General features: G+C 46.6%; 1 protein-coding gene across 2 annotated transcripts in view; it reads left to right on the top strand.

Annotated features, from left to right (window-relative positions):
• The first annotated feature begins 9,504 nt into the window (after positions 1-9,504).
• Positions 9,505-22,814, top strand: part of ITPKB (inositol-trisphosphate 3-kinase B) — a 92,876-nt gene continuing 79,566 nt past the window's right edge. Inside the window, exons 1-2 of one of the 2 annotated variants that reach the window (XM_081039428.1) lie at positions 9,505-9,895; positions 11,260-13,398. In XM_081039428.1, the coding sequence (XP_080895554.1) occupies positions 11,467-13,398 (1,932 nt within the window). In that variant the 5' untranslated portion in view covers positions 9,505-9,895; positions 11,260-11,466. Of the gene's footprint in view, positions 9,896-10,547; positions 10,714-11,259; positions 13,399-22,814 lie in introns of those variants that run through there. The other variant, XM_081039429.1, reaches the window with a different exon arrangement.

The following is a 22,814-nucleotide window of genomic DNA, read 5'->3' as shown; positions in this document are numbered from 1 at the left end:
TAAAATAACTGGCTCTTTTGCTTTTTAAGGTCAACACATCCTTCATCACGGGTTTTCATTTGTCACAGAGCCAGGGACATAATAAACACTTTTAAAAGTCATCCAAAGCCTTCTCTTCTGCTGGGCTGTGGACTGCAGATAAGAGTAAATGGAGAGAGTTTTAAGTAAATAATAGAATAAGTAAGGCTGTTGTTTTTGGTATATAAGATTGTTCAGGAAAAGGCGGAATGACCTTGAGAGGACTTCTACTATCTCCAAGTTCACTGTATTGGACTTACAGATGTCATCCATGTCGAACAAGATTTCCTAGCCTCCCTGGCTATGCCAAACCATCAGATGAATGCTGGTCCTAGAGGGAATCTTAAGGGCAGAGGGGCCCTGCCTGTTTTAAGGCCCTGGCAGGGCTTCTGGAAAGGAGGATGTGGCCCTGGAGCCCAGGTCCTCGAGGAAGTAAGCAAGTGTTTATCAGGTAGTCACCAAATGAACGAAGTGTCCACACCATGGAGATGTGAGTGCCTCCTCCTTTCACCACCGAGGCGGCCTTGATGTTGGGTGTATCTGTGAGGGTCTTGGTAACAGCTCTCTAAGGAGTGAAGGATCTGTCCTACCCAGGGCTTGCTTTGTGTGTGACCTTGAACAAGGTCTTAATATCCTTCTGGGTCTGCACTATTGGCCTTAGTTACTGACTAAGTTCAGGTGAAACCAGGCGTGTGCCGGGTTTTTTATTAATATATATGCCATCTCATTTAATCCCTCAAGAGCCCTGAAGCATAAGTAGCAGAATCTCTATTTTGTAGGTTAGGAAACTGATGCTCAGAAAGGCTACCTAACTCCCCAATTCACATAGATGTAATTGGCAGATCTGGGATCCATCACAGACTTTCAAACATAAGGACCCTGTAGATAATGAGAATAAAACAATGAATAGGAAAAGTTCAGGTATTTGCATCTCATAATACCACAGCAATCGAACTCCTTGAGGCATCTCCTTAATTGCTGGATTGGTCCAGATAGCTTCTTTTTGATCTCACAGCCCACTGAGAATACCCCACTTTATTTTTCCCTGATTATTGATATAGTTTAAGATCTGTCTACCTCTGTAGAGACAGACTCTAAAATGACTCCAGAGTGTTCCTGCCTCTAGGTGTACACACTCCTGTGTAAACCTTTCCCCTTGAGTGTGGGTGGGACCTGGGACCTGCTTCTAAGTAAAGGCGATGCGGTCACTTCTGGGGTGTGTTATATAGGACTGCAATTTCTGTTCTGTGAGCACACTCTCTCTACTGCCTTGTCAGTTCTCATGCTTTGATAAAGCCAAGGAGGTCCATATGCAAAGAACCGAGGGCACCCTCTGGTCAAAGCCAGCGAGGAGCTGAATCTCACCAGCACAACATGAGCTTGGAAGCAGATTCTTTCCCAGTCAATCCTCAGATGAAACCTCAACCCTGACCAACACCTTGACTGTGGCCTGAAGCAGAGGACCTAGATAAGCCACACTGCATCTCATATAAACTCAGAGGTAATTAAGATGTATTGTGTAAAGCCACAAAGATTCTGGTAATCCATTATGGCAACAGAAAATTAACACACTCCCTTAGTTGCAAGCTCCTGAAAGGCCAGGATGGTGTTCTACTCATCTTCGAAGTCATAGCGCCCAACACAGGGGCGCTAGGAATGTCTGTGGTTCCCCTGAACTTCTCTGTCTGTCTCTTTCCCCCCAACATATCTTCCACATTGCCTCAGAGAGATTGTTCTAAAATGCCAGTTTATTGGCATCACTCTCTGCTTCAAACTCCTTAGTGACTTCCTATCATTTTTAATAAAAAATCCAAACTATTGTGCCGGCCCGGTGGCTCAGGCAGTAAGAGCTCCATGCTCCTAACTTTGAAGGCTGCCGGTTGGATTCCCACATGGGCCAGTGGGCTCTCAACCACAAGGTTGCCTGTTCAATTCCTAGAGTCCCGCAAGGGATGGTGGGCTCCCCACCTGCAATTAAGATTGAACACGGCACCTTGAACTGAGCTGTTTCACGGATGGCTCAGTTGGTTGGAACACGGGCTCTCAACCACAAGGTTGCCAGTTCGATTCCTCGACTCCCACAAGGGATTGTGGGCAGCGCCCCTGCAACTAAAAATTGAACACGGCACCTTGAGCTGAGCTGCTGCTGAGCTCCCAGATGGTTCAGTTGGTTAGAGTGAATCCTCTCAACCACAAGGTTGCTGGTTCGACTCCCGCAAGGGATGGTGGGCTGCGCCCCCTACAACTAGCAAGGGCAACTGGACCTGGAGCTGAGCTGTACCCTCCACAACTAAGATCGAAAGGACAACAACTTGACTTGGAAAAAAAAGTCCTGGAAGTACACACTGTTCCCCAATAAAGTCCTGTTCCCCTTCCCCAATAAAATCTTTAAAAAAAAAAAAGAAATCCAAACTATTTAGTATAGCATTCAAGGGACTTCATCACGTGTCCCCAAACTGCTACTCCAGGCTCTTTTCCCCCCTCTACTGACCTCCTGCCACCCTGTGCTTCAGCCACACAACTCACCGCGCTTCCACCTGCTCCTTCCACTTGCTCATGCTGTGTCCCTGCCTAGAAGATTCTTTCTTCTTTGCCCAGTGAGTCCCTACTTATCCTTTATGGCCCAGCTCAAATGTCACCCTCTCCTGAAGTCTTCTCACCTCCTCCCCTTGCCCAGGGACAGCCACCACCATGCTGCCTGGTACTTGGAGTGCTATTATACCCTGTACCGCACTAAGTTATAATTATTTTTAACCTTGGCTCTCCTTCTAGTCTGCGAGTTGTCTGAAGAACTTGATGTCCTTCTCCTATCCTCCTTCACATCCCTCCTCATGTCCTCCCCTTCTCTTTCTTCTTGCCTGGAAAACCTGGGAATGGTTGAGTGAGTCAACAAGAGGCATTAATAACAACACCAAAGGCTGAAACGGGGCACTCATGGGTCAAACAAGAGCTAAATAGGTTGTGGTAGTGGGTACACAGGACAAGCTCTGTAGACACCTGAAGTGCTGCTGGAGGGTGACTGGCAAGCGCCAGAGATAAAATCTCCTGTTGCTAATACTGTTCCTTCATTGTGAGGAGCAGGAGAAATGGAGGCCTAAGAAACTTCCTCTTTCTGCTGGAGAGAGCCGTCTATTTTGTGTTAGAACATTACATGGTGACCTTTTCTGAGACTTTGTCCTTAAAGAACCAGTATGTAAACTTTATCCTTCCTTCCTGCTCCTAAAATATTAAACAATGGTACAGGTTTGACTCAAAGACCCTCCTGGACTTGCTGATTGACACCACTCAAACCCAAGGCCAACGACATCAAAACCTCAAAGAAAATGTCTTACAAATTTCCTATAACTCGTATGTCTTTGATGTGCTTTCTCATCGCTGACTTTTTGCTCCAGGTCCACAGATGTCACAGCAATCCAGTTATCCAGAGAAAGGGGCATGGGAAGGGTGTTGAGGCTGCTTCTCAACCCTTCAGTATGTAACCTCTACAAGAGCATCTTTCTGTCACAAACAGGCCCAGCGAGCAGGAGGAGATCCCTGGAGAAGGGCTGTAGGCACGCCGCACCGTAGAGCTGTATCTTAAACTGACAGCCAGTGACTCGGTGTACATTGAAACAAAGTCTTGGCCCTGCATTTCAGCATGAGTGTCTACGTTGGCCAACTTCACATTTAGATATGAAAAACAGGATCGCATCTTTTCAATCTATCTCTTATCATTTCATGGTTGTTTCCAGACAATGAAAAATGTAGTATATATAAAAACCACTGGCTCAGATAGTGGCTGAGCCATGGCTTTTCAGGCAGATTGGCCAGAGCCAATCCAACTGTGCAGAAATCAGTTGTTTGAATGGTTGGAAACCATTTGAAACTAGATCGTTATTTCAGTGTCCACTCGCAAGTGGAGTCCTGTACACCTGTAAGTGTCTTATGCTTTGCTGCAGGAACATTTCCAGCCAGCCTTATTTTCCCTTTCCAGTACCTCCCCACAATACTCTCTGGATTTAGGAGAGGTAGAAAATCCTTCTGCTTGTTGCCCTCGCCAGAGTTGGAGACATTGATCATTCAACAAACATTTATCCAGGACCCTCTCTACATCAGGCACTGCAGATGCTGTTGGGAATGAGGCGTTATTATTCCCTGCCTCAATGAGAAGGAGACAAAAGGTACCAGATTACAACAGAGTATGTAGTGTGTGTGTGTGCGTGTGTGTGTGTGTGTCGGGGGTGTTCGGAAAATGTTTGATGCGTAAATGAATAAATGGAGAATAAGCTATTATAATATAGGAAAGCCCTGGGCCTAGGGGGTGTGTCCAGGAAGACATCTGACTATCTGACGAGGACTGGGGATGTGGGTGTCAAAATAAACTTTTTCTTCTTCATATCAACCTAGAACCATAACATTTGCTATCCCATATTCTGTCACCTATCAGTAGTGGAAGAGGGCAGCAAGACTGTGTGTGTGTGTGTTTTTGTGTGTGTGTGTGTGTGTGTGTGTGTGTGTTTGAAATAAATAAGGCTATCTTTTTTAAAATAGTATTTTTAAAGATTAAGGGATTAATCATGAATAAATATTTATGCATAAAGCCTGGTATTAGGTGGCTGGGGGAGGGTGAGTTTGTAAATAGAAATACCATAGCTGCTCACAGAATCCAAGGGCAGACACAGAACCTGCCAGCCTCATGGGAATGGGACCTAGGAAGCCACCAGCAAGCCAGGGAACTCCCTGCCTTTCTCTCCCCATGGCTCAAACCAGGCATTGTGGCTTCTCTTGTCTGGACACGTCTGTTTCTCACTACGCTCTCCACTCACTCCGACATCCTTTGCTCACTCCTGCTTTCTCCTTTACAGCTCTCCTCGCCCATGCTTCACAAACCCCAGGTTGACTGCATGGTCTGTCTGCTCAGTTCCTGTTAATAAGGACCCACAGTCCATTAGAGGAATCCAACTGACCACCTCTTAATTTCATGCCTATGGATGAGCCGTCTGTGGGACCCGTGTCCACCTTGAGCTCATTAGCTGTGGGCCAGAGGCCTTTGATTCCCAGCATTTCTAATAGGGAACAAGATTCACTTGGAAGGACATGTGGGCTGTGAATAGGAGTCTCTCATGTAATTTCACTCCTCAATGTGGCCATAGCCATCTAGATGTCATTACACTTCAGAGTATCTGAAGATAGAGCAAGAAGAAGCTGCTTGTTGGGACCCCCAAGCCCCTATCCCCTCCACCTTTGCTGGTGCCATCACTGCTACCAAGAAATCAGAGCAGCACAGGGAAAAGGGGTCTCTGGATGCTAAAGAAGCTCATTCTAGAAGCAAATATTGAGTACCTGTTATGTGTAAGGCAGATTCTTAGGCCCACTATAACGCTTGGATCTTCTTTAGTATGAGATGCTAGGGGGGTGGAAAGCCTACTTTTTGAGAAAGCATATTCTTTGGAGTACTTAACCGTTTATCATCTAACACATAGAGCTTCCTAAGAACATTATAGAGACAGTTTTATAATGCTCGCCATTTTAAAGCTCAAAACTGAGGTGCAGAGAATTTCAGTTACTTGTCTAAGGACACAGAGCTGTGATAAATGGAGGAACCTATAGGAATCTCAGATCTAGCTAAGCTGCATCTCTCTCTTGCCCTCCTCGGCAGCGACTGAAAGGAAGGCACAGCCGGTCTCCATCACCTCATTGGTCTCCCCCTAGACCGGGGGCAAGAAATTGGCTTCCCCATCTTGCACCCAGTAACTACCACAGTCAGGCCTGACGCACAGGTCATACTCTGGAGCCTAACCCATGAAGGAATGAATCCAAATGACGGGGAAGGGAAGAGATACAAGTGAGGAAGGAGCCAGAGGGGCCAGGGCAGAAGTGAAAGGCACTTGTTTGTGGCCTTGGTCTGTGCTATACAGGAGAAGGTGTGGTAACTTTCCTTAGGGACCCAGGTCTGCCGCAGCCAAGTCTTGAGCTCCTGGTGTTTTGGAAACTTCAGAACTAAGATTTCAAGCAAGGAGTATAGGATGATGGAAGACCCATGGCCACCTCTATCAGCAGTCCCCCACACTGCCTGCTCTTGGCTGCCAAGCGTGGCAGGCAGAAGTACTTCCCATCCTTTGGGAAATAGCAGGAGGTGGCTTTCCTGCCACTGCTGATTCCTTGGTCCCTTTGCACAGTAATTTGATTGACTGCTTGATTCATCTGTCTCCTTTTTTGATTTCATAAATATGTATAGACCCATTTTGTGTGGAGTGAAAACCTAAGGCTAGAAAGATAAATAAATTATGGTCCTTCCCTTGAAGAGTGCACCACCTAGAAGGGAACGAAGACAGGAAGTTGAAGATTATGACACAGTGCAGTAGATAATTTAACAGAGTTATTTATATATGATGGTGAAAGGGGACATAGAGATATTCCATGAAGTGAATTCGTGAGTGAATCACTGGATGATTTCATATTTTATGCAGAAGGGGTATTCTATATCAAGTACCATACTTGGCACTAGGCCATGGGCTCATAATATCCTCATCAAAGGCTGAATCTGTCCACTGCTATTTTTAAGCAACCTATTTATTAAAGTATAAATGATAGACAATAAAGTGCACATATTTAACACTTTACAATTGGATACATTTTCACCCATGTATACACTCGTGAAATCATCTCCACAATCAAGGTGGTGAACATATCCATCACCTCCAAAAGTTTCCTTACGCCCCTTTGTCATCCCTATTCCTGCCCCTTCCCACAACCCCCCATTTTCAGGCAGCCACCAATCTTGTGTTATTATAGATTAGTGTGCAGTTTCTAGAATCACTGGAATTGTACAGTATTCCTTTTTGTCTAGCTACTTTCACTCAGCATGATTATGTTGAGATTCATCCATGTTGTGTGCGTATCAATAGTTCATTTTTTTGTTGTTGATGAGTAGTATAGATACACCACAATTTGTTTATCCATTCACATGTTGATGAACATTTGGGATGTTCTTTGGTTTGGGTTCATTCAAATAAAGCTGCTCTGAATATTTGCGTACGAATCTTTGTATGGACATGTTCTTCTATTTTTCTAGAGTGAATACCTAGGAATGGAATGGTTGGATCATATGGTAGGTATATGTGTAACTTTTTAAGAAACGGTCAAACTCTTTCTAAAGTGGTTATATATGTATGTTCCTTCTAGCAGTGTATGAGAGCTGCAGATTCTTGCCAAGTCAGTTTTAAAATTTTTAACCGTTCTAATAGGTGTGTAATGATATTTAATTATGGTTTAATTTGCAATTCTTTACTAACTAATAATGTTGACCATCTTTTCATATTATTATGTATATATCACTCTTATGCTTCTTTTGACAAAGTGTTGGCTCAAATCTTCTGCCCATTGTTTATTGGGTTCTCTTATTACTGAGTTTTAAGATTTTGGTTTTTGCCATTATTTTTAACCTTTTAAATCGCAATTACTTTTGCACCAACCTAATACATTCTAATATAAGTCCTTAATCAAATATATACTTTGCATATGTTTTCTCCCAGTATGTGGCATGTCTTTTCATTCTTTTTAGAAGAGCAGAACTTTACATTTTTAATGTAGTTCAATTTGTCAAGAGTTTTCTTTTTTGGATCACGCTTTCAGTGTTGTGTTTAAAATATTTGTTTACCCAAAGCCCCAAATTACTCACCATTTGTGTTTTAATTTCTCTATATGTAAAATGGGCCTAATAATAGTATCTACCTCATGGGGTTGTTATGCGAATTGAAATGTATAAATATTTATAATATGCTTAGAACAGTGCCTGGCCAATGATAAGTGCTATATACTTTTTTTCTTATGTTTACTTAAAATCATGGAAGGCAACTAGATTCTGTTTCCAGATACAGGTTTTGCTCTATCTTTTCCCAATGCCTGCTTCTCTTAGGGGACAGTTAGAAATTTGGGCTGGTAGAATTCTCACGTAGCTCTACCTCCAGCCCAATGCAGGAATCCCTTGTGCAAGCCACACCTGACCAGCTGCTGGCTGCCTTGTAAGCAATTCAGGCTGATTGTACACTCAGGAAGCCTGAACTTCTCAATTCTGGGGAAGGCCGATGTCTGGCTGTGAGGTGATAGTGAGACTTCCCAGGCCTGGGAAGCAAAGTTTCTGTGTTCACTGTGTGCACTACTAGTTCCTCCAGTTGCTTCCACTATGCTACCTGACATGGTTTGCATCTCCTAGAATAGTCAGAAATAAACTCAAGTAGGTTTCCTGAGGACCCATAACTCCTCTTTCTTGCCAGTAGGGAACCCAAATTAGGGGCAAGGATAGGACTGGCTTTTCTGCCTTAACAACTGCCCAGATCCTGAATCAACACCCGAACACACCCTGGGCTTTTTTTATTGAGTGCCAGTGGGGGTGGGAGAAGAATTACGCTCAATCCTTTCATGGCATTTAAAAAAAAAAAATTAGAAAGGACTCAACAGTATTTGAATACCAGGAATTCTTAGCTAGAAGATCTCTTGGTTTCAGGTGGAGTCTTTTCCTGACTCAGCCCCAGGTTGCCTTGCTCACGTAAATGGTATTGTTACATAAACAAACAAAAGATGGGTTTTCTACAAGCAAAGTCAAAATTTCCATCTAAATTTTAACTCATGGGAATATCAGAACTAATTCAGGCTTTAGATTTTTAAATCTCCTTAGTTTGGCAGCTATGTTTTCCCTCTTTTCACTAAATACTATAGTGTAGGATTTAGAGCATTATGCAAAACACACACTTGCAGCACCGGAGTTTAAGTGGAGTACGAGCCCCAGCCCAGTAGTATTACTGGATGCATCTTCCCTGTTTTGCTGATGGGATAGGGATGGGGGTGAGGTGGGGGAGGGGGGGAAGGCTCTTGAAAATGATACAGCTGTAGGAGACTGAGCAAGGGATCTCAGGCTTTCTTAGTTCCAAGACTACCCTTTTTCTTAAAATCACTTTGAGAAATAAGTGCAAAAATATACCAGTATCACATTTGCTGTGTGCAATAGATAAATGTGCAACGTAAAGGCATGTTTATACGTTGCACTGCAAAACCATCAACAGCTCACAGCCCAACGAGTCTTCCAAAATACGAGCGTGATGCATTTAAAATTTGCAACTTTGCAAGGAGGTGCCCGCAAAGGCCCTTCTTTGAATTTGCATGTTTGTGTACAAGAACACAAACCGTTTATATAGGATTTTAGCCTGTTTAAAATGCTAAAAAAGGTCCCCATGATTTGCTTTGCTTAAAATGCACACTCAAAACTTTATTAAAAACATTTTTCAAAAATAGTTTCTTAAATCTAGACATCAGCAAGGTTCGATGGAGGGGTGGAAAATGGATCATATATCTTTAACCCGCAGAAGTTAAAAGCCCTTTTTTTTTTTTTTGTTAGCTAACAATGGAAACTTTTTTTTTTTTAAGTGTTTCCCTCCCTCGGTCTTGCCAAGCAATAGAAAAAAAAAAAAAAGAAGAAAAGAAAAACTTGTTCCGCTGAGTTCAACCCCAGACAGGCTCACAACTTCCTTCCTGCTTTCCTCCCCCAAACCCCCGCCTTTCACCCTCCTCCCTCCTCCCTCCCAACACCCCCCCCGCCCCTTTTTTTTTTTTTAATCGCACATTGAACAAACACAAGTAGCCGGGAGCAGACACTGACAGGGGTAGTATCTCCACCGCGGTGAAGGGCGTGTAGGGCCAGCCCCGCGTCGCCACCGCCGGAATCGCCGGGCCCCAGCCCAGAAGCTTTCCACCTTCTCTTTGCACTCCCCTTTTTGTCTTCCGTAGCTTGGGAAGGAAATCATTTCTGAGCTTTTTAACTTTTAAAGCCATCTTGTTCTTAACGAGGTCTGCGTCCCTGGACCATGTAGTCTGCAGAGGACCCGGGAATCAGAAATTGCAGGTAAGTTTGGCAGCTTTTTAATGGCTCTCGCCTCTGAACCCTCTTTCCCCTCACTCTGCTCTGGCGCGGATCTGAGCGTTCCGGGTTCTGAAAAAGCGGAGAGAGGTGGGCTGGGGAGAGCAGGGAGGGGGTTTTGATTTGGGAGGGTGGCGCGGAGTAGGGGTGCGGGGAGAGCAGGGCAAGACGAGCTGCCGTTTCCACTGCTCGCCTTCCGGGCCGCGGGCTCCGCGCCGCCTCCCCCGGCGCACTCCAGGCGTCCCCCGGCTCCGGCGGCCGGGCGGCTCGGTGGGCGCCGGGAGAGGCTGCCCAGGATGCGGAGAAGCCCTGCCCTGGCCGCGCGGCTCGGAGATTAAGATCGCGGGCTCCGGGGAGATGTACAGAGTCCCGGCTCCCGCGCAGCTACAGCCACGGACACCCTGGAGTTCCTCCGAGTGGGCGCGGGTCCCGGAGCCCGGAGCAGCAGCCGCGTCCCATGGCACAGGGCTGGCGGAGGCTGCCTCGCTGCCTGCTTGCGGGGACACACACACACACACACACACACACACACACACCCCTCCGCGGGGGGCGACGGCAGGGGGCGGCGTGTATTGGTTCCGGTACAGGGGACATGCAGCGCCTCGGCCCCGGGCGCGCGCAGGCGCGCCCACACTAACAAAACACACTTGTTTGGGGACAAGCGACAAGGCCGGTGCTGAGAAATGCCACAGCAGTGGCCCCGCTGTGCGCCCAGGCCTTCGTAGGCCGAGGGACAGAGTCCCAAGGCCAGGGTCAGGAAGATAAACGGCAGTCACGCAGGGTCCCCTCAGACCCCAGCGCAGGTAGCGGCGGGGGACGGTGGGTGGGGGGTGGAAAGCAGGTCCCCTTCAGGTTCCTTCAGTGAGTGGGTCTCCGATGACCAGGGAGGGTGGAGCGGGGAGACCCTGAAACCTAGTGGCAGGGGCGGCCCCGTTATACCCGATGTACCCAAGGTTTGCTCTGGCCGGACACCCGGGGACGGTGGATGGGGTGTCCTCACCCTCGGAGGCAGCGGCGCCCCGCACACCGCACGCTTAGCACCAAGTACTTGCACATCGTCCCCCACCCGTCCGCGTGGTTCTACAGCCGAATCTTAGAATGTGGAATTTGGAGGGACGTCCAAGCGCATCACAACCTGGGGAGAGGGGTGGGAGCGCACTCGGGAAAGGCACACCCACCATCCGTCGCGCTGGCGACGAGGCCCCCGCGGCTTGTGTCCTCGCGGTGCTGTGTAATCCGTGTAGGGGAAACGTCCCATCCCCAATAGTGTTCCACGGGCCAGGGCGTCCCCTCCCCACTCCCCGCAACTGCCTTCTGGGGTCCTGACTCTTCTCCTTGTGTCTCCACAGCGGCGCTGTTGTTTATGGAGCTTTGGGCGGGGGCTGAGCCCGCGGTCTTGTCCCCCGTCCGCCGCACAGGCCATGTCTCTCCGTCTGCAAACCGAGCCGCGGCCGCCGGGCCTCCGGGGCTGAGCCGGGAGCCCCCGAAGGAGGAGGCGCGGCGGCGGAGCCGGAGCGGGAGCCGCGGCCGCTGCGGGCAGCGCGGGACGCACTACTATGGCTGTGTACTGCTATGCACTCAACAGCCTGGTGATCATGAATAGCGCCAACCAGGTGAAGAGCGGCGGCGGCCCCCGGCCCAGCAGCAGCGAGACCCCCCCACCGCCGGGGAGCGCCGTGTTGAGCCCCGGCAGCGTTTTCAGCCCCGGGAGAGGCGCCTCTTTCCTCTTCCCCCCAACCGAGTCGTTGTCGCCCGAGGAGCCCGGGAGCCCCGGGGGCTGGCGGAGTGGCCGGCGCAGGCTGAATAGCAGTGGCAGCGGCAGTGGCAGCAGCAGCAGCGTGGGCAGCCCGAGTTGGGCGGGTCGCCTGAGAGGAGACCGGCAGCAGCAGATGGTGACCGCCGGTCCCCTCTGCCCTCCAGGGCCGGAGGAGGCCCAGAGGAAGCTGCGAATCCTGCAGCGCGAGTTGCAGAACGTGCAGGTCAATCAGAAAGTGGGCATGTTCGAGGCGCACATCCAGGCGCAGACTTCTGCCACTCAAGCGCCCCGCAGCCCGCGTCTGGGCAGGGCGCGTTCGCCCTCCCCATGCCCCTTCCGCAGCAGCAGTCAGCCCCCAGGAAGGGTCCTGGCAACCAGCGAGGAACGGAGGACCAAGTCCTGGGGGGATCACTGTCCAGAGACTTCAGAGGCCGACTTGGGGAGGAGAGCAGGAGCGCTCAGCCTATGCCTTTCCAAGGACATGGAGGGAGTGGCACCTTTTTCTGGCCCGGCTGTCCCGTCGGGATCTGGGACTCAGGGTCTGGTCGCTTCGGTGGGAACGGAGAAGGGGGTCTCTGCCAGACCCCACTGTGGCTCACCTGTAGCTATGGAAATTGACGAGAGTGTCTCTTCCCCTTTGGCAACACAGAGCTGCCAAGCTCCCTCTTTGGGGCCGGTGGGAGCAAACTCAGTGATGGCCACAGAAGTGGCCGCGAGAGCCACATCCACTGGGCCACACCACCCGCACGACCCTGGCCTCGTTGAGCTGTCTGAGAGGGCCCCTGAACTTGGGGGTGTGCACCCCGCGGAGGTCCTGGTGGAGAGTCAGGGACAGTCTCTGGGCAGTGAGACAAGCCCAGCCCCAGAGAAGGGTGGACCCTGCAGTGGAGAGCCCCCTGAGAAGGTGGAGAAAGGAACTCTGCCGAGTGGCATGCCCAGCATTGGGGGGCCTGAAGAAGGCGAGAGACCAGAGAAGAGGACTGTGACCCCGCAAAGCTCTTCGGAGCCCTCTCAGGCCCCTAGCCGGTTCAGGCCTCCGGGACACTTGGGCTCAGTAGGCCCAGAGGTGACTCAGAGTGGGGCTGCGGTGGTGGTGGAGGAGTCTCCACAGCACCCCAAGAGAGGAGATGCAGGGTCTCCACTGGTGGGCTTGCGTGGGGGCAGCAGCTCAGCACTGCCAGAAACGCAGGAGGTAGAGGCAGGAATTTCCTCTGGGGGAATGCTGGAGCCTTTGCCCTGTTGGGAAGCAGCAAAAAATCAGAAAGAACCTCAGGGCCTTCCTGGGGACAGGGTGGGGGCGCAGTCTGGGAGTTCTAGGGCTTGGCTGATCCCCATGGAGGAAGCCAGTCTGGCCTGGACGCGTGACACAGGGGTACAGCCCCAGGGGACTTGGGGAAGCCCTCCCCAGGACAGAGCTGCCCACCCCAGCCCAGAGCTGCTCTCCCCAGACCAGAAGGACAAGCCTTTCCTGAGAGAAGCCTGCAGCCCCAGCAATATACCTGCCGTCATCATTACAGACATGGGTGCCCAGGAGGATGGCGTCTTAGAGGAGGCCCAGGGCAGCCCGCTGGGCACCCTGCCCCTAAGGAAACTGTCCTCTTCCTCCGCCTCCTCCACGGGCTTCTCCTCTTCCTACGATGACTCAGAGGAGGACATCTCCAGTGACCCTGAGCGCTGCCTGGACCCCCACTCCGCCTTCCTGCATACGCTGGACCAGCAGAAGCCCAGAGTGGTAAGTCACCCTGAGATTTTTCTAGAACTTGGGCTGCTTTCATGTTCCATGTGTCCCATTTTTCCGTCTTTCTACTGAGTCACGAAGACTGATGGGGGCGGGTAGACCCTGGGGCAGTCACAACTCATTCTCTCCAGGTGAGGTATTTGCTGGGGAGGTATTTAGGCACTGACCATGCGCTTTGTAGCTTGGACAAAGTTTCTTCTATTGCTTTTTCCACATACATTTGAAAAACAATTTTTTTAAGGGACTTATGGTAGGTCACCACTCATGTCTTGGGAAGATAATATTCATGCGTGTTACTAAAAACTTCCTGCTTAATCCCCAAAGATAGGGCCCTGAAACCTGCAGGGGAGATGTGGTTGTGGCAGGTCTGAGTTGGTGAAGAACCGCTTAGCATCAGTAAGTTAAGTCAGGACATCGCAGTATTCGTGGGACCAGCGTAACTAAGATGCAGTTTGATGTGAGAATTAATGTGAAAACCATGCTTTGCATTTCTTTAATAACAGAATGTTATATTAGGTGGAATTGCCTGAGACAGGCACCTGGGTGATATCTCTAGAGCAGATACTTCCTGATGGATACTCTTGTTGGCTGGTACAGGTACATTTCAGGTACATTTTCAAGTGCATCTGTTTTAATTCATCTTTCTGACATCTTGTTCTGGCTATGGCGGTAGACAGGAGTTTATTTCTGTTATGGTTACTCTCAGTCCTCAGCTGTTTTCACTCTTAGGAGGATCAGCATGTCTTACGGAAGACGTAAGAGTTGAAGCTAGCACTTCTGAAAAGGTCTGGACTTTCTCTCAGCTTTTCCAGAGTGTGGGGAATTTCCTAGTTCGGCGTGTAAGGGGTTCTTGTGTACCTTGGGGGAAAGTCTGCATTGTATTGTAGTAGGTAGCCTTCCGATTTCATACTGAATACAAATACTGCCTTTGTAACTCAGTGACTTAAACCACAGCAACCGAGAACTTTGTATTTCTATTCTACTACATCCTTCTCTAAGGTATTTTGGACCTCAAAGTGTGTTTCTTTCTCACTCCCACTTCAGAAATCACAGTCCGGATTTTTGAAGACTAGGCATTTCTTTTCATGAAACTCCACTTGCTGCCGATGAGCGGGAGGCAAATACGTATGCAAAATCTGGCCCCGGTCCGCCTGGCATTGTGTGGCCAGGCAGGGCCTCAGACGTGGGCACACCACCTTTAGAGAAAAGACAGTCCACGTGGAAGGGGATGACAGTGAAGGGCCCATGGAAAACGCTCTCACTGAAGATGTGGCCCAGCTTTCTCTGCCTTCTTGCCTACAGTTAAAGGCCTAGTGAATGAGATGGTCCTGTGTTCAGTCCTCCCATTTGCTTTTTAAACCCTGAAGCGTAACTGGCACAGCCAAGGTGCTTGAACTTGTTCTCCAACTTTCCATTCGCCCTTTCTAGTGATGGATTAGCAACTCCTATTGGCTGGTTCTCAAAACAGTTTGTGTGTCCCAATGTTTGAAAAGGGCTCTTGTCTGGAAGTGAGTTAAAGGGGAGATAAATAATGACAGACAGGTGATTTTTTTTTTTTTTCCCCTATTTGCCAGAGGGATGCTGACTGACAACCAGGGGGCTGAATGGTATTTTCAAGTTAGCTAACAGGTCCAGGGGAAGAAATGGCGCCTACCTGTTGTCCAACCTCCCTCCTACATTTAAACAGGTTTCCAAACACCCACAGAGGAGGGCTAGGGCAGGATCTCCTGCCAGCTTTGCTCTCTGAATCACTGCGGCTGATGGTGAGCGTGTGTGGGGGAAGGGTGGGTAACCAACTGGAAATTATGGGATCCTAGGGACATTTGAACTTTTGGTTGAGTACTTTCATGACAAGCTAAGTTTTCTTTTTCTTGTATCGATTGTTACGGTGAAGCCTTATCTGTGACACCATAACATCTACTCATTGGGTCCAAAATCCCTTGATTACCTGATATTGATATTTCGTCTACAGAAGGCCAGACATCTTGATTGGCTGGGCCGTTTGGCTGGGCTTTTCGGTGTTTCATAGATAAAACCAGAGCCAGCGCTGTCAGAGGCTCTGCAATACCAACATCTTCTCTGGTCTTTGCTGCTGCTTTTTAACTGCTACCCTGCACTCCCCGTGCACACATCCTCACACATGTTCCCGTACACCCTTACATATGCATGCTTGCATTCACTCACACACACTCACTTATACACACAGATTTGAAACTGCATGTTTAGCTTTTCAGTCACATAACCAACCCCTGGCCCTTGGGTTTTTTTCTTTTTTCTTTTTTTCATGCTGCTCTGTCTTTCCACAGAGTTAAACCTTTTATGTCTTGTGTGGCACATTCTTTCCTCCTGCAGGGGAATGGCTGTGTGTAACGCTGTGTGCAGGCGGAGGTGACAGCCCAGAGAAGCTTGAAGCCTGGCTGCTTTGTTCCCTCTCCTGCTGTCTGGTCTCCCTGCTGTTTGTCACTGTTGGAAGTCTCAGAGCCAGTCTACGGGACCTCCCTATTCAGAGGACCTCCCTATAGTTAGAAACACAGAAATGCACTCTGAAAATTACTTCATTTAGATTATGCAAATTAGCACTTCACTATTCAGATTATGCAAATTAGCAAAGGCCTTTTTGCTGGAAGGAAAAGTGGGGAGAAGGCCCGCTCTCCTCATTTGCTTCTATGGGAAGGAGCTATAAAGACATCCTCAGAAACATGCAAAGTGTGTGAGGCTTTTCCTATGTCTTCCGATGAGCCTGACCGATATGCCTATCCCTGAAAAGAGAATGTTCCAAGTTTTTGCACTTGCATGTCTGTTTATAAAGGTTCAGACACTTGAATTTTGCTTGGAAGCAATTGTGTTACATGCCTTCGTGTTCAACGGCTTAAATTCAGGCACACTTATCCTTCACTGGGATCTGAACAGAAGCGAATTACACTGAGTAAAGGATGGTGTTCTCTCTTTTGTTCTTTAAAATAACTCTTAATCAGCAGCTCTTTACTTTCCTCTGTTATTCCATTTAAGAGTGTCCGTGCCATGGAAGCACCAGGCTTAAAAGTACTATAGTAAAATACCTGGGCATATTACTTTAAAAAGTGGATTTTTTAAATCTATTCCAGAATTGTACTATCAATGATGTGTATGAAAAACAAAGCGAAACAAAATGTTGGCCTAGTTACCTACGGGGGAAATACAAAGAAGTGTGATATGAAATCCTTAGCGTCTTGGTGCTTATTACTTTTTAAGGGCCATTGGAATTTTGTTTCCTTTGTCCTTTTGTTTTTTTCTTTCCTATATTGGTTAGTTTCGTTGTATTTTTTTTTTTTTTTTTTTTTTTAGTGACTAACTCCTACATGCACTAAAAAATTCAAACAATTTAAAATGGTTTCATAAAGTACAAAATTTTTATTTGGGGGTAAACCACATTAAAATGTAAAAAGCCTTGGAGGGATACTTAGAAAAATTAATGTAGTGGTGAGTATTTTTAAATAGAAAAATTATTTTTCTGGTTGAGAATATTGAAGGCCCAGATTTAGGGGTGGCCTGAGTTCAGGTTGCGTGTGCAGTCTTCTTGAGATGGGGCCTCCTTGTTCTCTGTCAGGTATGTGGAAAAGATCTTTCCAGCAAGGCCTCTTAGCTCCTTTCAGATCTGGAAGGACCCCCAAGTCATTTATGTGAGGTTCCGGGTGTTACTCTGATGAGGAAACCAAGACTCAGACAGGCAAAGGGCCCCAAGGACACATTTGTGGGCTCTGCTCTCTGACTCAGTTTCCTCCTTTTAAATAACTTTTTGCATGAGGATGATCTCATGGCAGGGGGAAGGTGTTCTGTCTAGTTCTAACTCTTCTGTGACTATATAATTCTAGACACTTAATTTAAAACATGGTGTCTGTCACACTTCAGGGGTGTCTGAAAGTGTGCCACAACTGCTTTGGTGTGGACCTCGGGCACTGAGGCAGAAACGAGGCACATTTGATATTTGTTTTTCCTTAAGACCCATTAACCAATCTGCTTCTTTTTTCTCTCTGTACTGGAAGATTGATTCTTTGCAATATGACATTCAAAAAGCATCATCAAAATAAATCATCAGCACGATCCCCAAGAGTCTCATTAGGAATTAGACGGACCTTAGAGGCTGTGCTGATAGAATGCCAAATCATTAACCAGAAAAGTAAAAGATGCTAATATCTGAAGGCCTTGGCCCCCTCGAGTAGTTCAGTTTGGAAACCGAGGCTTTGCCTACACAGAGTGAAAACATCACTTCAAAAGACTTTTGTTTTATCAAAGATAAAAGTAATTCAACCAGCTTAATATCTTTTCAAATAAAGGTAGGGTATAGAGAAAAGAGGAGATTGAGGTTTAGGCATTGCAAAAACCCAACTCAAGATTTACCTAGTCTTAAGTTTTACAAGAAAAACACATTAAACCAGTTGGTCGCTGCTTTGAGAGAAATTATTTCAGGTGTTAGATAAATCATTTTCAGAACTTACATTTTTAAGCATTGAGTTGCTACCAAGTCACGTTCCTGATTTTGTTGGCATATACCTACCTGTTACATGCAGTTACAGATTAGATTAGTTCTGTGTAGTTTATTTATATTCGTAGGGGCACTGATAACATTGTTTAGGCTTATTTTATTTTGTCAGGTTCTACTTAGTTAGAATTTTAAAGTATTTAATGGAAAAAAATTTATATCTGTAGAAAAAACTTTGTAGACTTCAGGTAATCAGCAGGTGATTTGGAATTAACTCAGCAATTCTTCTAAATCCTATTGTAGCCCTACCTTCAGTGTGGAAGGTTCTATGGGCTTTGACAGGAGATGAGACCTTAGCGTTGTAGGTTATGCACGCTGTACCCTCAAATCCATAACAAGTATGCCTCGCAGTGATTTTTTTCCTGACTAGGTAGAATTGGCACCGATGTAATTTTCATGAGTCAGGGGAGCTCATTGTTTATGACATCACACCAAACCCAACTATTAATTCTTTGTTAATATGAAAAGTCCTTTGGCATGCCAACTGCCATTTTCTCATCTGGATGTTTGGGATTTTGTGTGGCCAGTTCTTCCAAGACTGTGTGCCCTTTCTGTGACTGCGTACAATTAACTTAGTGGACAAAAGACCATAGTGTTATAAGTGGTCTCAACAACATGGAACAGAAACACCCAGCATTGCAGCTTTCCCTTGGACCTGAGCATGGAAACCAACTTGGAGGTCGGGAAGAATCCACCGACCTGGTCCCTATAGTCAAACTCAACTTGCTGTATTTTTGCCACCAACCTGGAGTCTCATTGTGGTCTTCCCAGACACCTGGTCATTCATTTTTCCAGGTCTGAACTATTATTTTAAAGACAATTCCAGTCTCCTTAGCTGAAAGGCAGCATAAATAGGTATGATCTCACTATGCAGTTAGGCCTCTGTTTTTGCTATTAAAAAAAATAACAAACTTTTCTATAGCTTACATAGTTTACATAATATAAATTTGGGTCTGGGAGAGGCTTGAGAGCTCATGTCTTCCGATAGCCACATTTTACAGATGAGGAAAGCAAGGCTAGAAAGTATTCAATATAGTTACAGGACCGACGTAAAAAGAATTATTTTTCACGTAAAAAACTTTGTTAGTGAATAAGCTTACTCACCTTGGGAGGTTTACCTTGGCTTTAAACATAGTACATGTTTTTATAACTTTGTTCAAGGAATAGGTGAATGAGTGAATAAATGAATGAGAGACAGTATCTCTCCTGCATTATCTACCTATAAAAGAAATGTTGAACCATCTGAAAGATGAAGAAAAGAAAAGAACAATGAAGGCAAGCTCATTGCTTATTCCTGTGACCTTGTCGCCATTGGAGTAGGGGTACCAGACTGGGGTTTTAGAGACTTGGGGTGAAATCCTAGTCTACACATGGCCTGCGAGCCCTTTGAAAAATTGAGAGAGTAGGTACGACCTCATGGGGTGGTGAGAGTTCAATGATAAAGTGCTTATAAATAAATGCCTAGCACAGCAACTGGCAAGTAATAGAGCCTCCATAAATGTTGGTGAAGGTAGAGTTGGAAGACACCTTGACTACTGGTGAGGCGATGTCTGTCTAGAAGATTCAGTTGGGTCCCTGGGAAGAAACACTCTGTAGCAGTCCTGGGATTTCGTTTAGGTTCTACTTTCATCCCAGTGCAATCCTGGGAAGTGATTCTGCCTCAGCCAAAAAGGCTGGAATGAAATTAAGTTTCTCAAAGACTGGTACTCACAGACTACTGTGGAAACACAGCAGTTTCTTGAAGTGTCTTTCATGGAACATTGGGAATAAAACTGGCCTTACCTATTTAGACTGTTTCCTAGTGTAGTTTCCTTTTGCTCAGTTTGCCGGGTTGGGAATTACTTTAAGGCTGAAAATTAGAGACACCTGTCAAATAGTTTGAGAGAAGTACACGCCGTATATAGGACTCAGGGAACAAGGTCATGATGGTGCCTTTTCACAAAGTGTTTTCACAGGGAAGACCATTCTATTTCCTACTTGAAGTCAGGGCCTTCCAAGCTTTTCTCTGATGAGGATTGACTTGTATTAATAATAATTTTACTGGTAAGCCAACATGCAGGCTTTTGACTAACTTGTCTAGCGTGTTTCTCAACATTTCCATTAAGAATTCACTGTTAGAAATCTGATCTTTCCCCTCTGTTGAGCTTTACTTGGGCATTTTATTGACTGGATAGATATCAGTTAATGGAAACCCATTCAACAAAAGGCCACTCGTCAATATACACTACACATTTTTTATTTCCTGAAATTCTTCTCTTTTGCTTCAAACCGGCCAATATATTTGATAAGTAACTAAAAAAGAAGAGTAACACGCAGTAACTAAGCAGAACGAACCCCTACAATTCACATTCATATATGTTTTAATTGGGGTGGAGGGAGAGTATATGTTTTTATTTCCCCATCTCAGAATACGTAGAAAAGCTTTGCACTCAACCTAGGGTAGCGATGGTGAATTTTTAACTAAAGGGGATCCTCCCTCATGAAGATCACTGTTATCCTGTTAATCTAGCATTTTACTTTTGTGGTGAGATTCTGGGTGGAAAGGGAAAATTAAGTGATACAGCATCTCAAACAAAAGCATTGAGATTATTTCCGTTGACTGGTGACTAAGATTAGGGTTTGCCTAACCCAGAGATGGTAATATGTATTAATGACGCAGGGTACAGCCCCATTCTTGGCCAAGAAAGAACTCTTCTGAAACGGTGGTCCATTTGCTCATGTTTATAAAGTTGGTCTTAATGCATCCGAGGGCAGGAATAAGGTACTTTTGCCTTTGATTTTTTGGGGCATTGACAGTTGTTTTTTTTCTTTACCTCTCTTAAGGGGTTCTCTGCATTCTGCATGCCTCACCCACTTAATCACAACGAATAAACTGATTGTACTGTTTTCCAAGAAGAAACTCTAATACATTGTGTATTACGAGTGCTTAATACTTTTGGACACTGGGAAGTATTCCGCCTGCCACAGGGCAGAAGGATTTGGGACCCTGGTGACTGGCCGTCCACCAGCTCAAGCTGCAATCTTTCTTGGTATGTTGGGAGTTGATAAGACCTGAGCAATTACAGGGGAGGTCACCGTACCCCCAGGCAGTTCCCAGCAAGTGTTTTTCCAATTTCACTGACATTCTTTCCAGGCTCAGCTCAATTTGTTTTCTTCTTCTCTATGGCAATTGATGTCTGAGTTGTAGAATGTATAATTCAGCAGGATCTCCTCTAAAGTGCTTCTCCTACCGTGATATAGGAGCTGTGTTTGTCTACTCCTCTGCTAGGCATGGGTGTGTAACATTTTCTTTTTGCAAGTTACCTTCCCGAAGAGTAGGTTTAATAAAAGATGCCTCAGAACTATGAGGGAAAAGACGGGCTGGGGGTAGGGAGAGGAACCTGGGAGTATCACTTCTGTAACCATTATCTAACCTGAATTTATTAGCAGGAAACTGAAAGGGCCTGTGTATGATAATAAGCTAAGCAGTTTAATCTCTTAACAATGTCAAGTGGAAAATCCAGCTGTAGCCAATAGCTTAAGAAATGGCTGGGAGGTTTTTGTTGGGACAGCAAATCCTGAGACCCAGATTGCTGGGCCCAGGGTAGGAAAATTGGCTGCTGTGTGTTAAAGCTGGAAGGTCTGGAAGACAGTGTTCGGGTATGAGAAACTACTGAACACACTTGGCAGATACAAAATCGGCTAATGGAGGGGACATTTTGAATGGGTCATAATGGATAGTTTAGTCTGTATGAGGCCACTGAAATCTTTTTCTACTTTTCACCATCATCATCAGGGTCATTGCAGTGTTAAGTACTCATTAGGACTGAGCATCTAAATTCCAAGTAATTTTGGAGACTTAAGGCCTTCTCTGAAAAGTTTGCTGCATATGCCAGAAGTGCAGTGAGCTGGAAAGACTAGTGACTCTCAGATTCAGCCTCGATGGGCTTTGGTTTTCTCATCTGTGAAATAAGTATATTGATGAAGTCTTCCCACTTCTTTGTGCGTCTCAAATGAGCTAGGCTTTGTAGAGTCATTGTGAGAGAGTGTGTACTCTTTCCTGACTAAAGTAGCTTTAATTATGAGTACTCTGAGGTTGCTTTTAAAGCTTTCCAAACAAAGAATGGACAAGGACAAGCACTGTACTTGTACAAGATAATTCCACCTCTGTGTGGCTAAAAGAGAAATTGCTAAGGACTATGTGAAAAAATATTAAGGAAAAGATAAATTCTATTGAAACATTTGAGGCATGTTTGTGAGGAAAAAAAAAATACCTGTGTGTCCACAGCAGGGCCAGTTCTGACGTGGACGTTGCAGTGTGGCTAGGGGAGCAGGGGTGAGCAGACTCCTGGATTCCATCCTGGTTCCACTTAGCCTCCCCCTGCCCGAGTGACCATCTTGACCAGTGTGGACTGTGGACGAAGCTTCCTGCCCCTGTGGTTTGCTGACTCGTAGGTGGGAATGCAAATGGTGATGGATGGAGAGAAGGCTGGAGCGAGGGAGGCAGAGGCCACAGAGCAGAGGTCTGATATTTCTGGAACAGGGCTGTCAGCTCCTGAATAATTAAGAGGATACTGCACTCCATCTAGAGTCTGAGGGAGCATTGATTTTTCCAATACCATGTGGTGGTTTCCTCTCCTGTGTTCTGGGAAATGAAACTGAGGGCATCAGCCAAGTCTTGAGCTTTTGAAGCAGACGTGACATTCAGCAGATATATATCGGGTACTTTCTAAGTATGGCCGGGCCCCCGGGGCTAGCTCCAGAAACCTCTGCCCAGAGCTGGCCCTCCCTTTTGGGGGGCTGCCCACGTTGCGAAGTGAACGTTGCACCCCAGTGGCTGCCCAAACAGCAGGAATGCGTCTGCCACCTCTGTCTGCACATTCCTGTGCTGAAGAGAATGGCTTCATTGATG

Source organism: Rhinolophus hipposideros, assembly GCF_964194185.1.
Source record: "Rhinolophus hipposideros genome assembly, chromosome: 26".
Lineage (NCBI taxonomy): Eukaryota > Metazoa > Chordata > Mammalia > Chiroptera > Rhinolophidae > Rhinolophus > Rhinolophus hipposideros.
This window is presented reverse-complemented; position numbering and strand designations above follow the sequence as displayed.